This window comes from Cololabis saira, chromosome 14, assembly GCF_033807715.1.
Source record: "Cololabis saira isolate AMF1-May2022 chromosome 14, fColSai1.1, whole genome shotgun sequence".
NCBI classification, from domain to species: domain Eukaryota; kingdom Metazoa; phylum Chordata; class Actinopteri; order Beloniformes; family Belonidae; genus Cololabis; species Cololabis saira.
In genome coordinates, this window is record NC_084600.1 from 25,869,772 (window position 1) to 25,890,783 (window position 21,012).

Here is a 21,012-nt window from a genome sequence, read left to right on the forward strand (position 1 = left end):
TGTTCTGCAGGGAAAGATGCTCTGAGCATGGGGTCACACTCCCCAGTTTTGGAAGGCACATCATATGAATTTTTTTCCACATCCTGCCTACTTCTCTAGTGGCCCAGTTATTATACCTCTGTTATTTAGAAACTGCCCATTTACTGTCCAGTTTACAAAAAAGATGGTCATCTTTTCAACCAGTGGTCATGAAATTTGGGAAACTTCATCTACTGGCCATGGCGATAAAACTATAAACAGAAATTTGGTTGGTCCATCTATTTTAAAGTTACACACCAATGAAATGTGTGGGTGTGGCCCAAACACACTGTACTGTCTCTTGTGATAAATTATCCAAAGTGGATGACAATGTTATTGATGAACATAAAGCCATTTTTGGAGGTATAACAAATGACTTCAGCCCTTAAGGAGCACGGCAACTCCTATGTCTATTTCATGAACCAATTAGAATAAAAAGCTGCAGCATGCACCTATAGCATACTACTAGAGGTGCATGCTGCAGCCTGTCAACCTGAGGAACGCTGCTGGACCATCTGGCATCTCTAGATGTATACAGAAGCTGGATCCAGTAGCTCTTACCCCTATGGTGATTAAATTGGAGTCACGTCACATATCTCCCACCTTTGATCCACAGTAGTTTGCTGATCCTGGACCCTGGTCTGTTTGAAGTTGCCTGATCAGGCAGCTAGGAGACCAGTCCTATCCCACAGCTGTAAACTGCAAACCCTGCTGCCAACTTCGCACTGACATTATGTTTCGCTCGACTACACTTAGCAATAAGTAATATTATAAGTAATATAGTTTTTTTGTTTTTTAAAACATCTTTTTCTTTTTTAGATGATTACCAAGTTTGGTGAGGGATTTTTCTGCAGTGTTATGACCATAGCAATATACTATTCTATTCCGGTCAAGAAGTTACCTCAGGTCAGAATTCCAACTTGCAAAGTTTGAAAAATGTCAGTGTCTCTGACTTGTCTCATATATTCACAAGTCAGAAATGTATGTGCCACTGTTGTTTTTAATCAGGGATGTGTTGCTGAGCTGCTTCTATCTGTGAAATATGACGTATATAAGTGTTACAAACAAATTTTTCCAAACAGCAGCAGCAGCACCATCTAGAAGGGTTCACAAGGTACATGAGCAATTTAATCTGACTTCCCTTCGAGTTTCTATATATTTCCGACTTTGTAGGTGGAAATCTTTAAGTGTAGAGGGGAATCAAACTCAGAATTTACAGCAACGTGTAGAAATAAAACACAAATGGCTCCCAAACTCTGACTCTGCAATACACAGTGTGATTTAGGTTTTTCTAAAGTTGCTCTGAAATACACAAACACATGTGACGAATGTATTTCACAAAGACTTGAAACAGGAAACTGACTTCCTGTCTAAGTTCCTTTGATTCTCGTGTTTAAGAGCCACTTGTATGAGTGAGGGTCGACTCCAGCGATCAGCAAATGTATTTTTATTGAACATTTACAAAACAACAAGAGTACAAAAGGTCAGTCCACAGACATGTTTCTGTTGGTTTTAGGAGAATATGAAAAATGTATATCTGCAGCAAACAATCTCCCAGATACTGAGGGGGTTTACAATCAAACTTTCACGGAGCCCATCCATCCGTCCATCCATCCGTCCGTCTGTCAGCTGACACCGAACCCAGGAGGAAACAGAAAAGTTCGACATTCATAAGTGACTCTGCAGACAGGGAACGCTCGGGCCGCAGGCGTCCTTCCACGTCGTTTTGGCTATTCCGGCTCCACCTCTCCACCTTCAAACTAACTTCACTTGTGCTTCAGATTTTGTTGTTTTTCCAGGACAACAAGAGTGCAACAGCAGTTAATGCTTCTCCAGAAACTATACATATGGACAAAAATGTTGGCACATTCAAGAAGACGTTTTGTTTGTTTTTTTTAATAACAGGCTTTTTTTTTTTTTAACATTTGTAATTTTTTTATCCTCATAAATACAATATACTTTCCCTGTATCAAGAGCCCACAGAAGAACAGTACAGACAGATGTATTTACAAAATATGGACGGTAGGCGAAGTCAAACTCATAAATAATCAAAAATCAGCTCGTAAAGTCTGTTCTTTCTTTCACAGCAATGACATGTCCTGAAAAGCAATAGCTTCTTGTTTATTTCATTTAGTCCACAGTGGAAAAGATGGAGGCGGCGATGGAGGCGGCAGAGCCACTGGGTCCTTATCTCATCTCCTGCAGAGAGAGAAGATTTCACATGAACAACAGAAGCTCTCAAGAACCAGAATTCCCTCTAAACTGAGATCTGATCGCAGAGTTTTATTCATTTAAACCAAAATGAAAAGAGATGGAGACACAAGAAAACAAGAAATAAGGAATAACCCGGGGAGTGGAAGTTGAAGAGCCTGTGAAGCTCAGATCTATCCACAAAGCAAAGCTGAACAGTCGCGTCTACCTGGAGACCCATTTGGTAGTAATTCTGTCAGCATTTCCACTCAGGAGCAGATACTTGCTGACGTTGGCTCTGGGGGATGCTGGAACGACTTCAGGCAACAAACAAACGATACATCAACTCTAGGTGTTCAGCGAAAACAAGGAAATGTTGGTTCTCGGAAATCCGTCCATGGGAGGTAATAGTTTAGTGTAATAGTTCTACGCAGCGTTGCAAAACAGCGTTTAACCTGGATGGATCTGGGAAAACATCTTTGAGCATAAATGATCTTTAAATAGTTACATTTAATACAAATTTGGTTGAACTTCTACTGTGTTCTTTCCTCCAATGAGCAGGTCAAATCCTACAAAACGTCACCAGGACTGTATTTAGTCCCTGGAAGTTTCGATGTTTCCAGAGAACGGATGTCTGATCGGTATTTAGGTGTAATTAACTAGCCTGTTCATTACTGTAATGCTTTTGTTGTCAGTTCTTAGAACAAGGGTGTAGATTTTAGTTTGATTTCAGCCTGCAGCTCATCCATCATCTGCATTTTTAATATTCATTACTCCAACATTTATTGTAAACTGTTTCAATCACTCCTTTTGTCTAATCATCTGTGTATGACATTGCATTTTTGACCCCTCCTCCCCCCTTTAATCTTATTCTACAGAATGAGGTAACAAATTGGATTTGATTCCAAACCGGATTATTTTCCAAACGCCCATATTAACATCTCTATCATGCAATCATCACTTCTCAGCACTTGTCAAAGTTTAGAACAACAGCACAATGCGATTGTTTTTACGTTTCAAACAAAGTTCGACTACTTCAGAGAATAAAATCATAAAGGTCTTTAGTTATTTCAGCAATACACATTTATCTAAAATGGTTTATTGGTTTTTAGTCCAGGTGTTGGACATCTCCAGCTTTTTGATGAAATATGAAGTGTAGCTGTTCCTATCTGAGGAGGCTGGATGTTTTTGAATATTTTCAGTCTTTTTGAAGTTGTCTTTGAAAAGTTGTCAATAAGACAAAGTGAATGTTACTAGTCCATCCTGATTTGTGTAAATGTCCAGAAATGTGAAAGATTCCTGGTTCTGTCAGCTCCGGCCGGCCGGGTCAACGGTCAGGAGGTGTCAGACAGACGCTCCCCGGGAGGAAGACGTAACTTAATCCGGGCTTCCAGTACAAATGGCTCCGACTTTACTACGAGGAGCCTCCTGCTTTCATGTCTCTGGGAAACATGGAAAGGCCAGCGAGGGTCACCCGGGGGGGGGGTCTCTCTGGCCGGGGTGTGTGTGTGTGTGTGGGACCCGGTTAGCCTCAGGCTGCCTTGCTACAATCACACGTCACGGCGCTTCCATCCTCTGTAGCAAACTGCTTTACGGCCAGGCCCCAGTTACAGCTCAAACTTAACAACTACGCACTAAAACAAAGGATGAAGGTTGGGGGTAAACCAGTAAACCCCCCCCGTCCCCGGCCTGGTTCAAAGTCAGTCTGGAAATGAGCCAAACCTGGAGTTACTAAGCACACACATTCACATTCACTTCTTCAATGTGGTATTTGAACATTATGGGTTGTACTGTTACAAAAATAAAGTAGGAGTTTTACTAGATAAAAGTGGTAACGCAAATGAAACATATTACAGTGCAGGTGCGGCGTAGGGCTGGGCGATATATCGAGATTTTAATATATATCGATATATTTTCAAACGCGATATGGTACGAGAAAATATCGTTTATATCGATTTAAATTTTTTTTTTTTTTTTTTTTTTTATGATTTTGATATAGCTTATTTTGTGACAAATTGACGTGAATGTTTTATTTGAGATTTGCACAAATGTTTTGTTATTTGCACAATTATCAACCTCAGTTGAAAAGTCTGCCTGTTATTGTACAGTGTATTTTAATTTAATTGTTGTGCAGGAAAGGGATATTTGTTTTATTTTATTCAAGAAGCATTTTTATTCTATATATGCAGGCAGTTTATTTGTATTTCATTTGTTTTATACATTTTGATATTGTGCAGACCTCTGTTAATAAATGTACCTGTGTGACATTTGGCACGAGGCTTTCTATTAAAACTTTTTTTAAGGGTTTGCCTCAGAAAAAAATGAAGCTAACAGAGATGCTATGCTTTGGGGGAAACCCCAATTATGGCACAGAAAAAATATCGAGATATATATCGAGTATCGCCATTCAGCTAGAAAATATCGAGATATGACTTTTGGTCCATATCGCCCAGCCCTAGTGCGGCGGCCAGCTTCTTTTCAGGTCCAGATCCTCCTGAACGTGATGCTGATGCACCAAAACATGAAGGATTTCCTGATCCATCACCTTTTATCTCAAGTAAAACCACCTTTTATCACACATCACACCTTTGTAAAATTATAACCTTCTCCCGCTAAATGATGACCTTTATTAACTTAAAATGAAGACTACATTTTCATTCATTTTGTGTGTATCCGTTAATCTCTGCTTGTCCAGGATCAGGTCATAGAGGCAGAAGTGGAAGCAGAGCGTTCCAGACCCGTCCAGGGGGCGTCCTCGCCGATGGGTCCCCTCAGTGTGGATGAGCAGACACTTCAACTCCTCCACTTGAGGCAGCAGCTCATTCCCACCCAGAGCTGGCTGGGAATGAGCTGCTGCCTCAAGTGGATGCATTCCCACCTCTTCAAACAGAACTGAGTTCTTATCCAGAGGGATTCCCTCCATGCCCATCTAACATTGCAGAGGCATGTCAACCAAGACAGCCCTGAAAGACCTCGAGCCTTGTGGAACTCGGGGCGGCCGTCATCCTTCCTGCCATTCTGCCGCTCTCTAACTACCTCAGTGGCCTCATCCCTGCAGCTCCAGCCCCAAGTCCTGACTCAGCCTCCTCTGGGAAGGACGTGTTGTCCAACGACATCCCCAGTCGAGGTCATGGGCGAAGCTTGTGCCTGAGCTGTCTGAAGGTTTGCCATAATCTTCTCTGAGCTGATCTAAAGTCATTCTCCTTGGTCTCTCCAAACTCCTCCTATACCTGAGTTGTTGCCTCAGCAACCGGCCCACTTGGCCTGCTGGTGGCCGTCAGTTTCCTCTGGAGTCCGACGGACTCGCCAAGCCCTGCGGGACTCCTCCTGGTCCACCAGCAGGTTCGGTGACAACCTCCTCTGAGATGTGGTCAGAACTCCACACTCGGTGGAAGTTGAGTTTTATTTTACTTCTTTGTTGATACACAACCTTTTTTGGGTGAAACACTTACTTGTAGAAATCTTGAAAATCTTTTTCTTCCAGTACTACTGGTATTAAACATTATGACTTTTTATAAATTGCAGCTTTTTTTCATTATTTCTGGTTATATTGTTGAAATATTTGAATTTTGCTCTTGTAATAATAAAACTTTTTTTTTTCACAAATTAAGACTTTTATGTAAAACTAAATTTTTTTTTCCCGTCATGAAGTTAAAACTCTTTTAAAGTTGCAAATTTATTCTCATATCATTACAAGTTTATTAGTTAGTTAATTCCCACAATAAGTTCATCATCCAGCACCCTCTTTAATAATCATGTCTGCCTCACTCTGCTGCACCTCTCACTTTTGTACTTACTTTTTGTACTTCCTTTTGTATAATTTTTTGTATTTTTTGTATAATTTGTCTGTTAAAATTGTATATAGGTTATACTATACTTATTCTTATTTTTATTCAGAACTATCCTTCTTTTATCACTACCTCAAACTGCTGCACCTTAAAATGTTAAAATGTTTATACTGTAGATAGTAATACCACATTTGTTTATTGTTTATTTGTTTATTGTTTATTTTTTTTACTACCAAAGAGCGAAATAACCGAATCAAATTCCTTGTTGGACAATGTTCGAACCTGGCCAATAAAGCTGATTCTGATTCTGATTCTGATTCTGATGACAGCATTTTCCACAAAAATTCAATATATATTTTTCTTTTTGTGGCGACAGTTTTTTCCTTTACTTTTGTGAATAATGTCTTTCTTTCATTTTTTAATGGAGCATGTTTGTTCTCCGTAAATTATTACTTCTTTTACTAAAGGATTTCTTTTTCTCATAAAATTACAATTCAATTTAACTACATTTTATTTACATAGCGTCTATTACAACAGAAGTTGCCTCTAATGGCTTTCCAGAGACCCCCGAGCAATTATTCCATAAACACAAACAATGGCAGGTAAAACTCTCCTAGTTGGGAGCAGTGTGAGTAGTGAATTATTGTCATTAAATTGCATTCTTGCACTTTTTTTTTCTATAATGTTTTATTATTATAACATTACAATATAACAGTCTTCCTGTGCTATATCATTTGTTCTTTTAGTATGAATTTAGCTTTGCAATGTTTTTCTCAGACAAATATTAGTCTTTTTTTCATAAAATGATTGGTTTCCTCTTAAAATTATGTTTCTTTTTTCAAATAATTTCACAGCATTTCCTTGTGATTTTAACACTTTTTGATTGTAGAATTAATGAATTAATTACTGTCGGCTGAAGGCTGCCTGTCGGCCCGGTGTCCTGTCAGACATGGTAAGTGTCGTGTCTCCTGCTCAGAATCGCCGCAGAGATTTTCATTGGCAGACGCAGCGGGCTGCACCATAAACACAGCGGCTGGTTGCTGGGGAGCCTCCGGCTGCATTTACAGGAGAACTACAGAGACTAAATCACTTCTTACTGTAAAGCCCAGTGAGTGGACAGAAATGTGCATGTATGAGTCTCAGAGTGTGTGTGTGTGTGTGCGTGTGTGTGTGTGTGTGTGTGTGTGTGACTGGGACTGTACCGTCTCATATAAGTGCGTGTTTTATGGAGCACAGCTAATGATCTGTGGAAGAACCTTCACCACATGAGCCTCTCCGCAGCAGCAGCTCATGATCGTTGAGATACATTAATTATTTAAACCATTCAAGGAAGGAACAAAAGGTTTTTTTTTATTACACTAAGCTGCACAAATATCAAACTGTCCAAGAGCTGGATTTTACCTCGTTGTGTTTCCTGGCCGAGTTGAGCCCACGGGAGCCGGTGGAGCCTCTGGATGAGGAACTTCCTGTAGTTGAGTAGCTACCGGACATCTGGTTCTTGGACAGGTAGCCGCCCTTACTGCTGTACAGCACCATGTCTTCATCTGGTGAGACAGACGAGAGGAGAGGAGAGGTTGGAGGAGGTAGATCCAGGGCTGTGAGTGGTGCACCATAGTTTTGTGCTCAAGGAGACACTTTGCCTTTTTTTAAAAGCTGAGTTGAGTTTCTCCGAGACCCATATGACACATCTGTAACATTTGTTTTAGATAAAAATACTGGAGATAGTCCAGCAGTTTTCTTTCCAACCATTTCTGCACATTGTTGTTCACAGGTGGGTGGAGCCTGACAGTTAACCCCTCCCCATCTTCTCCTAGTTCCCATGAACTATGTACTGTACCTCCAGAACGTGGAGATAAAATGATAAAATGAGGACAGCTGAGTGAATCTATTCTGATCGACAAACCCACAGCTGCTTATAAACCTGCATGACTCACCGAATGAGCAAAAACAAAGTGAGAGCATTGTGTAACCTCAACGTTTTTCAGTTGGTATTCACGTCAGACAACCGGTTTTCTTTCATATGTGTCCTTGATGCATTCGCTGAATTATTCTGATAATGAATCCAAACTCTGCTCTGGTGCCTGACTCAACAAAATATCGGAGACGCTACTGTACACCTTGGAAACTGCAACGTTTAAGGAATATCAATTACAGTGTTTATAGTACTATAAACTGGGACTGGGATGCAGCAACAGTGTGTTCACACACAGTTTATGGTTTTAACTTACAGATGTTTTAGTCAGCTTCTTGTTTTTTCCTTCAAAACTATAGAGGTACTCAGGTTGGCCAAACGAAAATAACTAGAAAAGGCTGCGCTTCCTTTGAAAATGCAGGGTTGAATGCTGAGGTGCTGAATGAGAGCTGGACTTTACTAACATAACAGCCAAACTGTTGAAAATCAAAGAAATAGCTACGTTCGGGTAAAAATTTGAAGAAAATGGTAAAACATAGCTCAAACATTTGAAAACTCTGGGATGGTTTTGGTTCATTTCAAGGTGGTTCTGGTTCTGTCTTCAGCGGTTCTGCTTTTCACTTAGAAGGTTCTTAGAAGGATTTTTTTTTAAATAAATTAAAGATGCTTTTAGTTAAAACTGTTGAAACAAAGAGCCCATAAATGGCAGGAAAAGTGACTATAAAACCTAAGAATGATGTTAGGAACTTTTTTTGTTTTTAATCTGGCTACATTCGGTACCTTAAAGGGATTGTGACATGAGAAACAAATTTTTCTTGATTTTTTGTGTTTTGTTGGGTGTCTTGACATCAATTACACCCAAAAAACAACGAACTTTTAACATTCAGTGTATTGTGTGCTTTCTGGAATTTTCCGCATAACTGTGCAAAAACGGCGCATGTGGTTTGGTGGCGGATCGTTACGTAACGATCCGCTAAATCACCGCCCCCTCCACCCAGCTCCCTGCCTCCGCTCCTCTCCAGCGCACCATAAAGGCTGATTTATGGTTCCGCGTTACACCGACGCAGACCCTACGGCGTAGGGTTACGCTGCGACGCGCACCATACGCTGACCCTACGGCGTAGGCTCTGCGTCGATTTAACGCGGAACCATAAATGAGGCTTAACACGGAGCTGTTTAGAGCGTCTTTTGTTCTAATCACCGGAGGAAAACTGCTAAGAAGACCCGCGGCCACTGACTGGACTTAAGATAAGGGGACAGTGCTGCTTGCATGCCTTTATTTTTATGATTGTTTGCTGTGGTTCTCCCTGCTGCTCTTCCGTGCATGCTTCGCCTGTCGCTCCGACGCCGCTGTGAGCGTATGGTTGGGCTGGAGGAGGTTTGGAGGAGGAGCGGAGCAATGATTGACAGGAAAGGGGGGAAAGGAAGCATTTTTCACGGCGCAAAAAAACACTGTAATAAAAAGCCAGGAAAAGAGTACTAAGAGTGAAGTTTTTCTTGTTACACTCTTTTAGACACATTTGAGGGATGTTGGCCAAGACTTTTAATAGTGTTAAAAGCATGTTAAAAATGATGTCACAATACCTTTAAAGTAATGGACGGGCCACAGATCTGCTAACTGAATCAAACGTGTTTACAGTTTAACAGCCATCTCCATCATCTTGAAAACAACTACTCTGACTTGGGCCTGTGATGGCAGGTATGAGGTAGGTAGCACATTTCTTTCCTAATAATTCTTTAAGTTTTATGAGCTTTTTCAGGGCTTTTTGCTTTACCCAACAGACAAGTTTCTTCCATGTTTAGTGTTTTGGTCAAATACTGTAAGTTTGATTACTTGAACAGAGAAAAAGTTTCTTGACTTATCAAACACATGACGATTGCATCAATTATTGTAATAAAACATAAAATACAGTTTCTGTTTTTAGAAGTGTTAGTTCCAGGTTTTGCCATCAGAACCGCTGAGCTCACTGACCCGCCGAAGCCGAGGAAGTACTGATCTAATCCCAACAAAGGCCTCTCCTGGACCCAGATGTCTCCCGGCCTGGCCAATCACAGAGCAGCACAGAAGCTTGGTGGTTTCATTCCCGGCTGGTCTTTATATGCAGGATTTTTATGTTCTCCTTCATCGGGTAGGTTGAAATTCTGGTTTCTCCTCATACTCCAAAAACATGTATGCTGGGCTCAATGGTGCTTCTAAATGTGGCTATTTATCTATACGTGACCCTGTGATGAGCTGGAGGCCGGGACAGGCTCCCCCAGAACCCCGTCATAGCCACACCCATTCACTTCATGAAAATATTCTCCTGTGACATGTGTCTGGTCCCACCCCTCGCATGTCTACCGGTACAGAACACACTGAACCAATCAGAACAGAGTGGGCCGGCTCATACGATCAGTCATACAGGAACAACCGAGCAGTTGGTTCTGCACCAGCTGGCAGATTCTGCAAATCAAAGCAGGAATATCAGACTACTACTTTGTGTCCAAGAGTAAAAGAATTAGCACAGCTGGTGAAGCTAGATTTTCCCCATGTGAGGCTCAAAGAGATGGATAGACTAAAATAACTTGATTCACATTTGACTCAGTCGTATAAGACCATTTAATACATATTTACTGTAATGAATCTATAAGTAATTTGAAATAAAAAGATGAGCTACTTTTGCAGCAGGAAATCCACGACTGGAAATAGGTTGCAGGATTCACTGAGTTTGCTGCAACTTGATGGCAGAAAGTCATTGATAAAATATGATGTGATCTTTTTTTGCTGCACAGCACGAGGAGAAAATGGTGCAGTGCAGCAGCAGGGACAGATTACAGCGTTACAGTATGTCTGAAGTATAAATCTGAACGTTTTATTTGACAGTTTGTGAGCTAAAAATGTGGATTTTTGAGTCCATCTGAAGCGTCTAACTTTAGACAGATCAAAGCTGTCAAACCTCACTCTGCCAAACTTTAAACAACTTCATGAGTGAAATGCAATCTGGGAGAAGCTGCTCCGTACTGTCAGTGTGTCGCTGTCCAGAGCCTTTCCGCTGCTGTCCAACGCTGCTGTACTCGCTCCTCTCCAGGGACGACGGAGCCCCGGCCGCCACGCCGTTCAGCTCCACGCAGCCGGGGGGGCCCTGCAGCCGGTCCTCCTCTGGAGGGGGCTCCGGAGGGGGGGGCAGGTCTGCACGGGCAGAGAAGAGGACAAATCCATGCATGAGGAATGATGGGAGACGCATCGCTAAAAACATCCTCATTGTAATACACAAACACTTCCTGCTAATGAGAAAATGTCAGTAATTCTATCACAGAAAACTCTAATTCTTCTCTTATAACAGAAGTAAATGTTTGTTAATCTCACAAACCTATATTTTATTCACAATATTATTTATTTATTTCGATCATGTGCTCAATATGGTACACTCATTCATAACATGTCGTGTAATCATTTGGATTGAAAAGGAATAGGCTGAAGCTCTGAGCTTATAAATTACCCTTTAACCTTCACATTATTATTATTTACACTTTCTATAACAAATGCTTTCTAGCATTTCCACCCAAAAAAGAAGCAAACACAAAACACAAAAAAAAAAATATGTAACAACAAAGAACCAGTAAGAAAAGAAAAAGGAAAAATAAATAATAAATAGTCCCGATTAAAACAAGGACAAAAAGATCAGTAATTATTACCTGCATAAATCCATAATTCTCTCTCTTGCGTCTTATCCTTCAATCTTGTTGGTATTTACTAATCATGGTCTGTTTTAAACTATTTTTAAACTGTATGATGTTTTTACTTTGTTTAAGATTATCTGGCAAGCTATTCCACAACTTAACCCCTGTAACTGAAATACACATACTTTTAAGTGTTGTTTTAACTGTTGGTTGTTTGAGATTATGTTCCCTTCCCTATCCTTAAACAGTTTTTGTATGTTGCAGGGGAGTGAATTATTCTTTGCTTTGTATATTATCTGTGCCGTTTTAAATAAAGTCAGTCAATATTAGTGCGTTTAATTTCCAGAATAGAACATAGAAAACATACAAAATGCTTAACAAGAAACATTTTTATGAAAAATATAAGCTCCTTTTTAATTTGAGGGCAGCAAGTGTAGACGCGCTGAGAGAGGAACCAGACCAGAACAAACGCGCAGTGGTGGTCAGATCGTCTTGAAAAAGGGCGGGGAGCAAAAACCTACAAAGAAGCACCCGGAGGAACATCTGCAACTAATGAGCTCAACTGTCAGCAGTTCAGTGACATGACTGGAAACAGAAATCTCATCTTAGAGATATAACATCTCAGGAGAAAAGATGGATGGAGGTGCACTGGTCTGTGAAGAACTATGTTGACAAATGGTGAAACAACTTTCAGTGTAATATTCATCCATGTGAAGACTTTGAATATCATCATTTGCACACAGCTAGAATCTGCAGAACTCTCTGAATGCCGGGGGCAAGTGAAGATCTCCGGTGAATGCAGAACAGCATTCAAGACATCACTGCATGGATTCACAACCATCTCTCAACAAATGCAGGTTAAAGCTTTGTCAGTCAAAGAAGAACCCAAATGTGAACGTGAACCAGAAACGGTAAGATCTTCTCTGGATCAAACATCATTTAAAAATGTATTGAAGTGAACTGGAAAACTGTTGTGTGATCAGATGAATTCAAATTGACATTCTTTTGATGCCGTGTCCTCCAGACTAAAGAGGAGATGAACCATCCAACTTGTCATCAGAACTCTCTGATGTGATGGAGGTGAATTAGTGTCTATTGAAAGGACATCTGGAACATCTGGAAAGGGAACATTAATGCTGAAGTGTTTGTAAAGGTTTTAGACAAACATCTGCTGCCATCCAGGCAGAAGCTCTTCCATCTTTCAGCATCAATGCTAAACTACGTTCTGTACTCATGACAAAAGCATGAGTTCATAGTAGTAGAGTCCAGATGCTGAACTTTCAATAACTGAGAACATTTGAAGCATTGTGAATGGAAGAAATATAGGAAAGAAGAACCAGGACTGTTGGGAAGCTAGAATCCTGGGACAACATTCATCCCCTCACTTCCATATGTTTATGGACGGCTGTTAGTCTCACTTTCAACATCTGTTATACTATCCATGTTCTACTGGGAATGAAATATGGTGGTGAGGTTTATAAATAGTTACATCCTGTTTTATATGTGACACAGTGTCCCAACTGCATCGTTTGTTTTGTATGTAAAATGCTGGTTTATGAGAATTGTGAAGCACTGAATTCTGTTTTTATTGCCACTTTAAACAGCATCTCAACTGTTTTGAACCAGGGTGCATTTGACTCACCTCCTTGAATATCTCGCCTATATGCTGAACTCTTGGACACCTTCTTCTTCGACCGGGATTTTTGGTTGGGAGGAGTGCATGTTTCTGCAGGGGAGGAGCGGCTGTGCACTGGATGATAAATAAAAAAACACAATCAGAGCACAAAGATTGTTTATACCAGAGTTCGTCAACCCTGGTCCTCTTGAGCACCTATCCAGCATGTTTTAAATGTTTCCCTGCATCATCACGCAGTGATACAAGTAGCTGTGTCGTTAACAGACTGGCGCTAACAACCTGATTGTGATGTTAAATCAGAATCAGGAGTGTTGATTAGGGGTGGGTATTGGGAAGGACCTCACGATACGATACGCATCACGATACTTGGGCCACGATACGATACACATTGCGATATCCCGATTATGCGATATCCCGATTATTATATTCTACATAGTTCACCGAAAAATGTAAAAATGCATTACACATCTTAAAATCCAAGTTGTATATATGTACATCAGATGATAGTGATGGATCTTAAAATCCGAGTTGCACGTTCATCAGATTATAGTGACAATTTATGGGACAAACTGAGTCAAAACAATGTTTTATTATAACTATACAAGCTAAAGTTACAACATATTTGTATATGTTTTTCATATTATTTACATCATATGAAATTAACATTAAATTTAGTATGAGGTTGCTTTAATTATGTGGCAAATGATAATAAACACAAGAAAGATGGGTACTAAAACCAAGGACAGGCACAGTGATCAGTCAGTATAGATATAAATCCATAAATAAATAAACCTCTGTCCATTATTTTTCATTTTTTAAGGACAGGCAATTGTGTTATATAAAAAATACATTATAAAATGAAATAAAGAGCTCAGTGCAGGGCCCTCCCAGGGTTGGTAGAGAGTGGCAATGCCCAGGACTGTCACTTAGGTAGGAGCACTGGGTGATATAATGGGAAAAAAAATCGGGGATAAAAAATATTAAAAAAAATATTCAAATTTTGAATATCGATATTGAATCGGCTGGAAAAGTATCGCGATATATTGCCATATCGATATTTTTGCCCACCCCTAGTGTTGATGTAAGGAGACATCAAAACATGCAGGGCTGCGGCTCTTTAGGGTCAGGGTTGCCTCTCCGTGGTTTATACAGAGCCCAGCATGCTGTTTATGATCCTGTGAGGGTAAATAAGGCTGGTCTGACGGAGCACACCAGGGACCTTACCAGGCGTGGTGGCGCTGACGCCGACATCGTCCTCGCTCCGAGCTGGTCCCTGGCTGTGGAGGCCGCGGTGGGCGTGACTTTGGCACTGCTGCGTGCCAACCTCCGATGAGCCGTGGCGCTGCTGGCCCGAGAGGTTGGGGTTGGACTGCGTGAGCGGGGGGCTCGGCACCTGGGGAACTGGAACTGGACCGCAGGGTAATCTTCTGCTGTGGGAAACAAGGGCAGAGTGTTACTGGTGGCTGAGTTGTTGGGGAGGGACGTGCCTGTCAAAGGAGAACATAGGCTTTAATGCACGCGTCTTATCTTTCAGGGGTTTGACAGATTAATGTGTCTGACTTCTCCTGTTGGGATTTCAATTGTTTTCTGTTTCATTGTTAGTTACACTCACCGGCCACTTTATTAGGAACACCTGTCCAACTGCTCGATAATGCACACTTCTAATCAGCATGGCAGCAACTCAACGCATTTAGGCATGTAGACATGGTCAAGACGATCTGCTGCAGTTCAAACCGAGCATCAGAATGGGGAACAAAAGTTGATTTAAGTGACTTTGAACGCGGCATGGTTGTTGGTGCCAGATGGGCTGGTCTGAGTTTTTCAGAAACTGCTGATCTACTGGGATTTTCACCCACAACCATCTCTAGGGTTTACAGAGAATGGTCAGAGAAAGAGTAAATATCCAGTGAGCGGCAGTTCTGTGGGCGCAAATGCCTTGTTGATGCCAGAGGTCATAGAATGGCCAGACTGGTTGCAGCTGATAGAAAGGCAACAGTAACTCAAATAACCACTCGTTACAACTGACGTATGCAGCAGAGCATCTCTGAACGCACAACGCGTGGAACCTTGAGGTGTATGGATTACAGCCGCAGAAGACGAACACGGGGTGCCACTCCTGTCAAGTAAGAACTGGAAACTGAGGCTACAATTTGAACAGGCTCACCAAAATTGAACAACAGAAGATTGGAAAAACGTTGTCTGGTCTGATGAGTCTCGATTTCTGTTGCAACATTTGGATGGTAGGGTCAGAATTTGGCGTCAACAACATGAAATCATGGATCCACTCTGCCCTGTATCAATGGTTCAGGCTGGTGGTGGTGGTGTAATGGTGTGGGGGATATTTTCCTGGCACATTTTGGGACCATTAGTACCAACTGAGCATCGTGTCAACGCCCCAGCCTACCTGAGTTTTGTTGCTGACCATGTCCATCCCTTTATGACCAGTGTACCATCTTCTGATGGATACTTCCAGCAGGATAACGCGCCATGTCATAAACCATGAATCATCTCAGACTGGTTTCTTGAACATGACGATGAGTTCACTACTCTAAAGGCCTCCACAGTCTCAATCCAATAGAGCACCTTTGGGATGTGGTGGAACGGGAGATTAGCATCATGGATGTGCAGGCGACAAATCTGCAGCAACGGCGTGATGCTATCATGTTGATATGGACCAAACTCTCTGAGGAATGTTTCCAGTACCTTGTTGAATCTATGCCACGAAGGATTAAGGCAGTTCTGAAGGCAAAAAGGGGTCCAACCCGGTACTAGCACGGTGTATCTAATAAAGTGGCCGGTGAGTGTATGTGGATACTCTAACGTGTAGCCATGGTCCAACCAAATAGCCAAAACTGAGGATACTGAATGCTTTTGTTTTATCAGGTTCCTTTCATTTCATTGATAGACATCAATTTTTACATTTCAGACCCCCCTTCATTTGGACAGTAAAGGTTTTATCACTTTGCATTTCCATTCCTCCACGCAGCACTTAAGATTAGTGATGCACCGAAATGAAAATTTGTGGCCAAAACCGAAACCGAAAATAATAATAAACACTTGGCCGAATACCGAACAATACCGAACATGGTTCTTTGCAGTTTTTCATTTATTTTGCCAATTTTTTCACCATTGCATAAATCAAATAAATTTGATTTAGGCATGCTTTTAAAAGAAAAAAATCTTTTACAAAATTACAAGGTAGAAAACATTTATTGAACATAAAAAAACTGAACATTTTTTAATTTCCCAGCATTTCTTAAATATTCCAGCAGACATTATACCAGCAAAGAACAATAACTTAAATAAATAAATTAGCAAAATACATTTTTTGGCCATCTTTGAGCTTACGTTAGGCTGAACATTGTAACATAGGCCTTAAAACAATAAAAATGCATTAAAGCGCTCAGGGTTTTTTATCATTTCAAATGATAAATCCAACTTGTAGTGCTGAAAGACTTTGCAGATGTGCCCCCTCTAGATATTTGAGCAGAACATTCATTGCAAACAGCCATTCTTGTATTATTCTTTGCCACTCTAAAATAATTCCACACTGCTGACATGTTTGCACCGCACCACTTCACTCCACGCTCTTCCACGTTTGATTTCGTCATCTAAACGCACCTGTAATAGATTGATTTATGTTGTTTTGGTTACCCTGCTGGTGAATGTTAGTTAAATTCTTATGTGGTTAGTTTTTGGTTGGCCAACGATTTATGTGGTGCGCAACAGTTACGGGAGCGGCCAGTCTATTTCCTTATATTACAACGCCGTTATTAATTGTTCGTTTTTTTTCCCACTTATTCCACCGAACACCGAAAGTGTTTTTTTTGCCATTTTCGGCACAATCGGTGCATCACTACTTAAGATATTCATTCCTTAAATCATGTACGCAGCCATGGAGTCCTGATCCAGGTCACGTACCGTGGCGGTTGCTGGCCTTCCAGTTGGTTGAGGTGGGGGAGGTCATGGGGGTCTCTGGGCTCCTCGTGGGGGGACGGGGTGAGCGTAGCAGTGGACTGGTGGCTGTAGGAGGTGGCTGGGGAGCAGGCGTTCCTCTGAGGAGGAGGAAGCCCATTCTCACAGCCCTCCATGAGGTAAGTCCTCTCTGGGAGGGGCGGACACCACTCCTCCTCCGAGCTGCAACAAACAGAGAGTGTTACACCTCAACAACACGTGTTGTTCATGCATGTGGGCTAAACACAGCTTGTTTGCTCAGAGCTTCCTTCAAATTCAGTGAGGTATCAGGCTACTTAAAGATTGATGATGTTCTTTGAGGTCGGACTCAAGTCCGCCACTGGCCAAACTGCAGGAGGCTAAGCTTCCTCTTGGGTGGCACGGCTGTTTGAAAAGTGATAAGAATAAAAGATTTTCCTGGAGGATGTTAAAAGCGAGTGCTCGAGAGGAAAAGAGCTAAATGACTAAAGCAATTGTTCAAGGCCGAGATAATCGAGTTGTGAAGCCGGAGGCGCCCGGCTACTGCTGAGTTCAGTTTGTCCTGCTTCTGCCAGAGATGCAGCCGAGGTTAAGTGATGATCCAGCGGTGTAAGGCTGATGTATGGATCTGTGCGTCTAAGAGCTAGGGAGTCTTCCTCACCCCACGTCCGTGTCATCAGGCTCCAGCGGCTGCTCGTCCTCGTCGCACTGCTCCAAGTCTCCGGCGGGTGGAGGGGGGGGCAGGGCCTCCATCCAGCTCAGAGACGGGGTCTTCACAGCCTTACCCATCGCCTTCTGGTTGGGCTTACCTTCAAAGTAAAGCATGAAGGGAAAAGCTGAGACATATCCCAGCATTCCTCTGGCTCACCACATGAATACGAGAAAATCTTCCCTTCAGTTCTTTTGAAAAACAAACACTGAACAATGTTGATAAAAATGAAACAGAGAAGCTGCAAGTGGTGATGGGTAGAGACGAAGCCGTGACCCTGACTAGATGGTTTTAACAAAGCCCCCTGACCGATGTGGAAAACTCAAGCCTTGTTTGCGTAAACCAAAATTAAGATTTAGGTCCCATTTGGTTCCCTTATGGAGAAATGTTTATGAAATGTTGTGTTCTTCCAAATAATGCGGTCCTGATGAGTGATACCAAGTTACTCTCTCAGTATTTGCCCAGTTTAGTCCATGTGAAATGTTCAAAACAGAGGGAGGGGTTTTAAGTTAGAAATAAGGACAGAACATTAGTAATTAAAGCTGCAAGCAGCGATGAACGGGCCCTCGCATTCACGGCCACCGTCCCCCATAAGCATATCAGAAATGACACCACCCACGACTTCCTATCTCAAACCATTCAAAAGTTATAGCAGAAAATAGGGAGAACCAATCAGAAGAAGGGGCGGGGCTAATTTTCACCAATTATGGTCAAGGACTCAATACCGAGTCCGATGACACCACCCACGACTCTTTATGTCAAACCATTCAAAAGTTATGGAAGAGAAAAGTATTCTAGGGGGCGCTGTTGAGCCATTTTGCCACGCCGATTAATGAAAACCATGAAATATCAAATTGATCTCCAGGCCTGGCTTGCGTGCAAAATTTGGTGACTTTTGGAGAACTATCAAATATGGACCAATCAGATGAAGGGGGGTGCGCTTTTTGGCGTCTAGCGTCGCCACAGTAACACTTTTGAAAGAGAAAAGTAATGCGCGTAGTCACAAGATGGAGACGCACATTTTGATGTATAACACACCTGGGTGCACGTTACGGTTCGGGCCGTTTTAATTGCCGAAGGAATGGCATAAATTTCACCAAAATGACACGATTAATTCAAAATGGCCGACTTCCTGTTCAGTTTCGGCCATGGCGCCAAGAGACTTTTCTTTAAGTTACGACATGATACAGGTGTGTACCGATTTCCGTGCATGTACGTCAAACCGTATTGTGGGGCTTGAGGCGCAAAGTTTTCTAGGGGGCGCTGTTGAGCCATTTTGCCACACCCATTAATGCAAACCATTAAATATCACATTTTTTGCCAGGCCTGGTTTGCGTGCAAAATTTGGTGACTTTTTGGGCACGTTTAGGGGGGCAAAAAGGCCCTCCTTTCGTCAGAAGAAAAATAATATTTCCTAGAGATACAATAGGGCCTTCGCACTGTAAGTGCTCGGGCCCTAATAAGGTAACTGCTCTTCAGTGTCCTCTTATCTCACCACTGCAGCGGTCCGGCTGAGCGTACTGGGCCCCGGAGGGTCCAGGCTGTGTGATCCAGTGGCCGTTGTCCTGCTGGTCGCCAGTATGAGCTGGAGCCTGAGTCTGGTTGGTGAAGGGCATGATGGAGGTGGTGGCGTACGGAGTCGTGTTCTGGGTGTAGGCGAAGCCGTGCAGGTCCTCGCTGGTGGCGTCTATGGTGCTGTAGATGGGGCCCTCGGTGGAGCCGCCCATGCTGTACTTCTCCGTCTGATTCAGGTAGTTTGAGATGCCGGCTTCTACACATGCAGGGGCTGAGTTTAGCACTCCTTTCTTGCTTTAAGCACATGAAGACAACGTTGAAAAGACTCTTTCCTACCGTTGTAGTATCTCTCAGCCGTGTCGTGATTGGTGGTGCAGCAGTTGACGGCCTCTTTACCGCTGTGAACTAAGTTGGTTGTGGGCCAAGAGTCTGCCAGCCAGGGGTAGTTGCCGATGCTTCCTCCCAGCACTCCAGGCCTACAGAGACATTCTGACATTAACTGGAAGCAACAGCTCTGGAAACAGAGCTGAGCAGAGAGAGCTCTACATGTACTGATGACTGGAGGTGATTTTGAATGAGAGCACAACAGAATACAATCGCTAGATAAACATCAGATACCTTCCATTGAGTCCCGATCCATCCCCGTGAGGGAAACCGACTGCAGGAACACAAAGAGAAAGAAGAAAAACATTTAGAAGGGGAGAGGGGGGGGTCATCTGGTCCTAATCAGGTCAGAATGGTAGAGCAATGGGACCTCAGATGGGCGACTGTACATCACAGAAAAAGAAACCAGAATGCAGAAGTGTGTCAAACACAAGTACCCCCTACTAAAAATAGTGTAGATCCACGGTTATTACCAGTAACCTGAAGTCTCCAGTCTGACTTCATCAGCGTCTCAAGGTCGTGGAGGATTTCTGGACCGTTTTTTTCTTTTCAACGTTGCTTCAGTTTAGGGCTGGGCGATATGGACCAAAAGTCATATCTCGATATTTTCTAGCTGAATGGCGATACTCGATATATATCTCGATATTTTTTCTGTGCCTTAATTGGGGTTTCCCCCAAAGCATTATAGCATAGCATCTCTGTTAGCTTCATTTTTTTCTGAGGCAAACCCTTAAAAAAACAGTCAGTTTTAATACAAAGCCTCGTGCCAAATGTCACACAGGTACATTTATTAACAGAGGTCTGCACAATATCAAAATGTATAAAACAAATGAAATAAAAATAAACTGCCTGCATATATAGAATAAAAATGCTTATTGAATAAAATAAAACAAATATCCCTTTCCTGCATGACAATTAAATTAAAATACAATGTGCAATTAATACAATGTAGACAGTAACAGGCAGACTTTTCCACTGAGGTTGACAGTTGTGCAAATAACAAAACATTTGTGCAAATCTCAAATAAAACATTCAAGTCAATTTGTCACAAAATAAGCTATATCAAAATCATTAAAAAAAAATATATCGATATATATATTAAAATCTCGATATATCGTCCAGCCCTACTTCAGTTCATTGAAATTTTGTGATGTTCACTTCTACACAGCTCTCTGAAGGTCCTATCAGGTTCAGGTCTAGACTTGGACCAGGTCTTTCCAAAACCTTCATTCTTTTAAAACTCTTCCATTCTCATGTCCCAGCTGGT

The 21,012-nt window shown here is 41.9% G+C and overlaps 1 protein-coding gene across 3 annotated transcripts in view; it reads right to left on the reverse strand.

Annotated features, from left to right (window-relative positions):
* Positions 1–1,493: 1,493 nt before the first annotated feature.
* Positions 1,494–21,012, reverse strand: part of robo3 (roundabout, axon guidance receptor, homolog 3 (Drosophila)) — a 239,845-nt gene continuing 220,326 nt past the window's right edge. For 2 of the 3 annotated variants that reach the window (XM_061740241.1, XM_061740243.1), the window contains exons 18-27: positions 19,980–20,019; positions 19,698–19,837; positions 19,342–19,617; positions 17,799–17,946; positions 17,126–17,341; positions 14,429–14,634; positions 13,211–13,318; positions 10,910–11,077; positions 7,398–7,540; positions 1,494–2,217 (exon numbers count right to left, since the gene is read on the reverse strand). In XM_061740241.1, coding sequence (XP_061596225.1) covers positions 2,206–2,217; positions 7,398–7,540; positions 10,910–11,077; positions 13,211–13,318; positions 14,429–14,634; positions 17,126–17,341; positions 17,799–17,946; positions 19,342–19,617; positions 19,698–19,837; positions 19,980–20,019 — 1,457 coding nt within the window. In that variant the 3' untranslated portion in view covers positions 1,494–2,205. The remainder of the gene's footprint in view (positions 2,218–7,397; positions 7,541–10,909; positions 11,078–13,210; positions 13,319–14,428; positions 14,635–17,125; positions 17,342–17,798; positions 17,947–19,341; positions 19,618–19,697; positions 19,838–19,979; positions 20,020–21,012) is intronic. The other variant, XM_061740242.1, reaches the window with a different exon arrangement.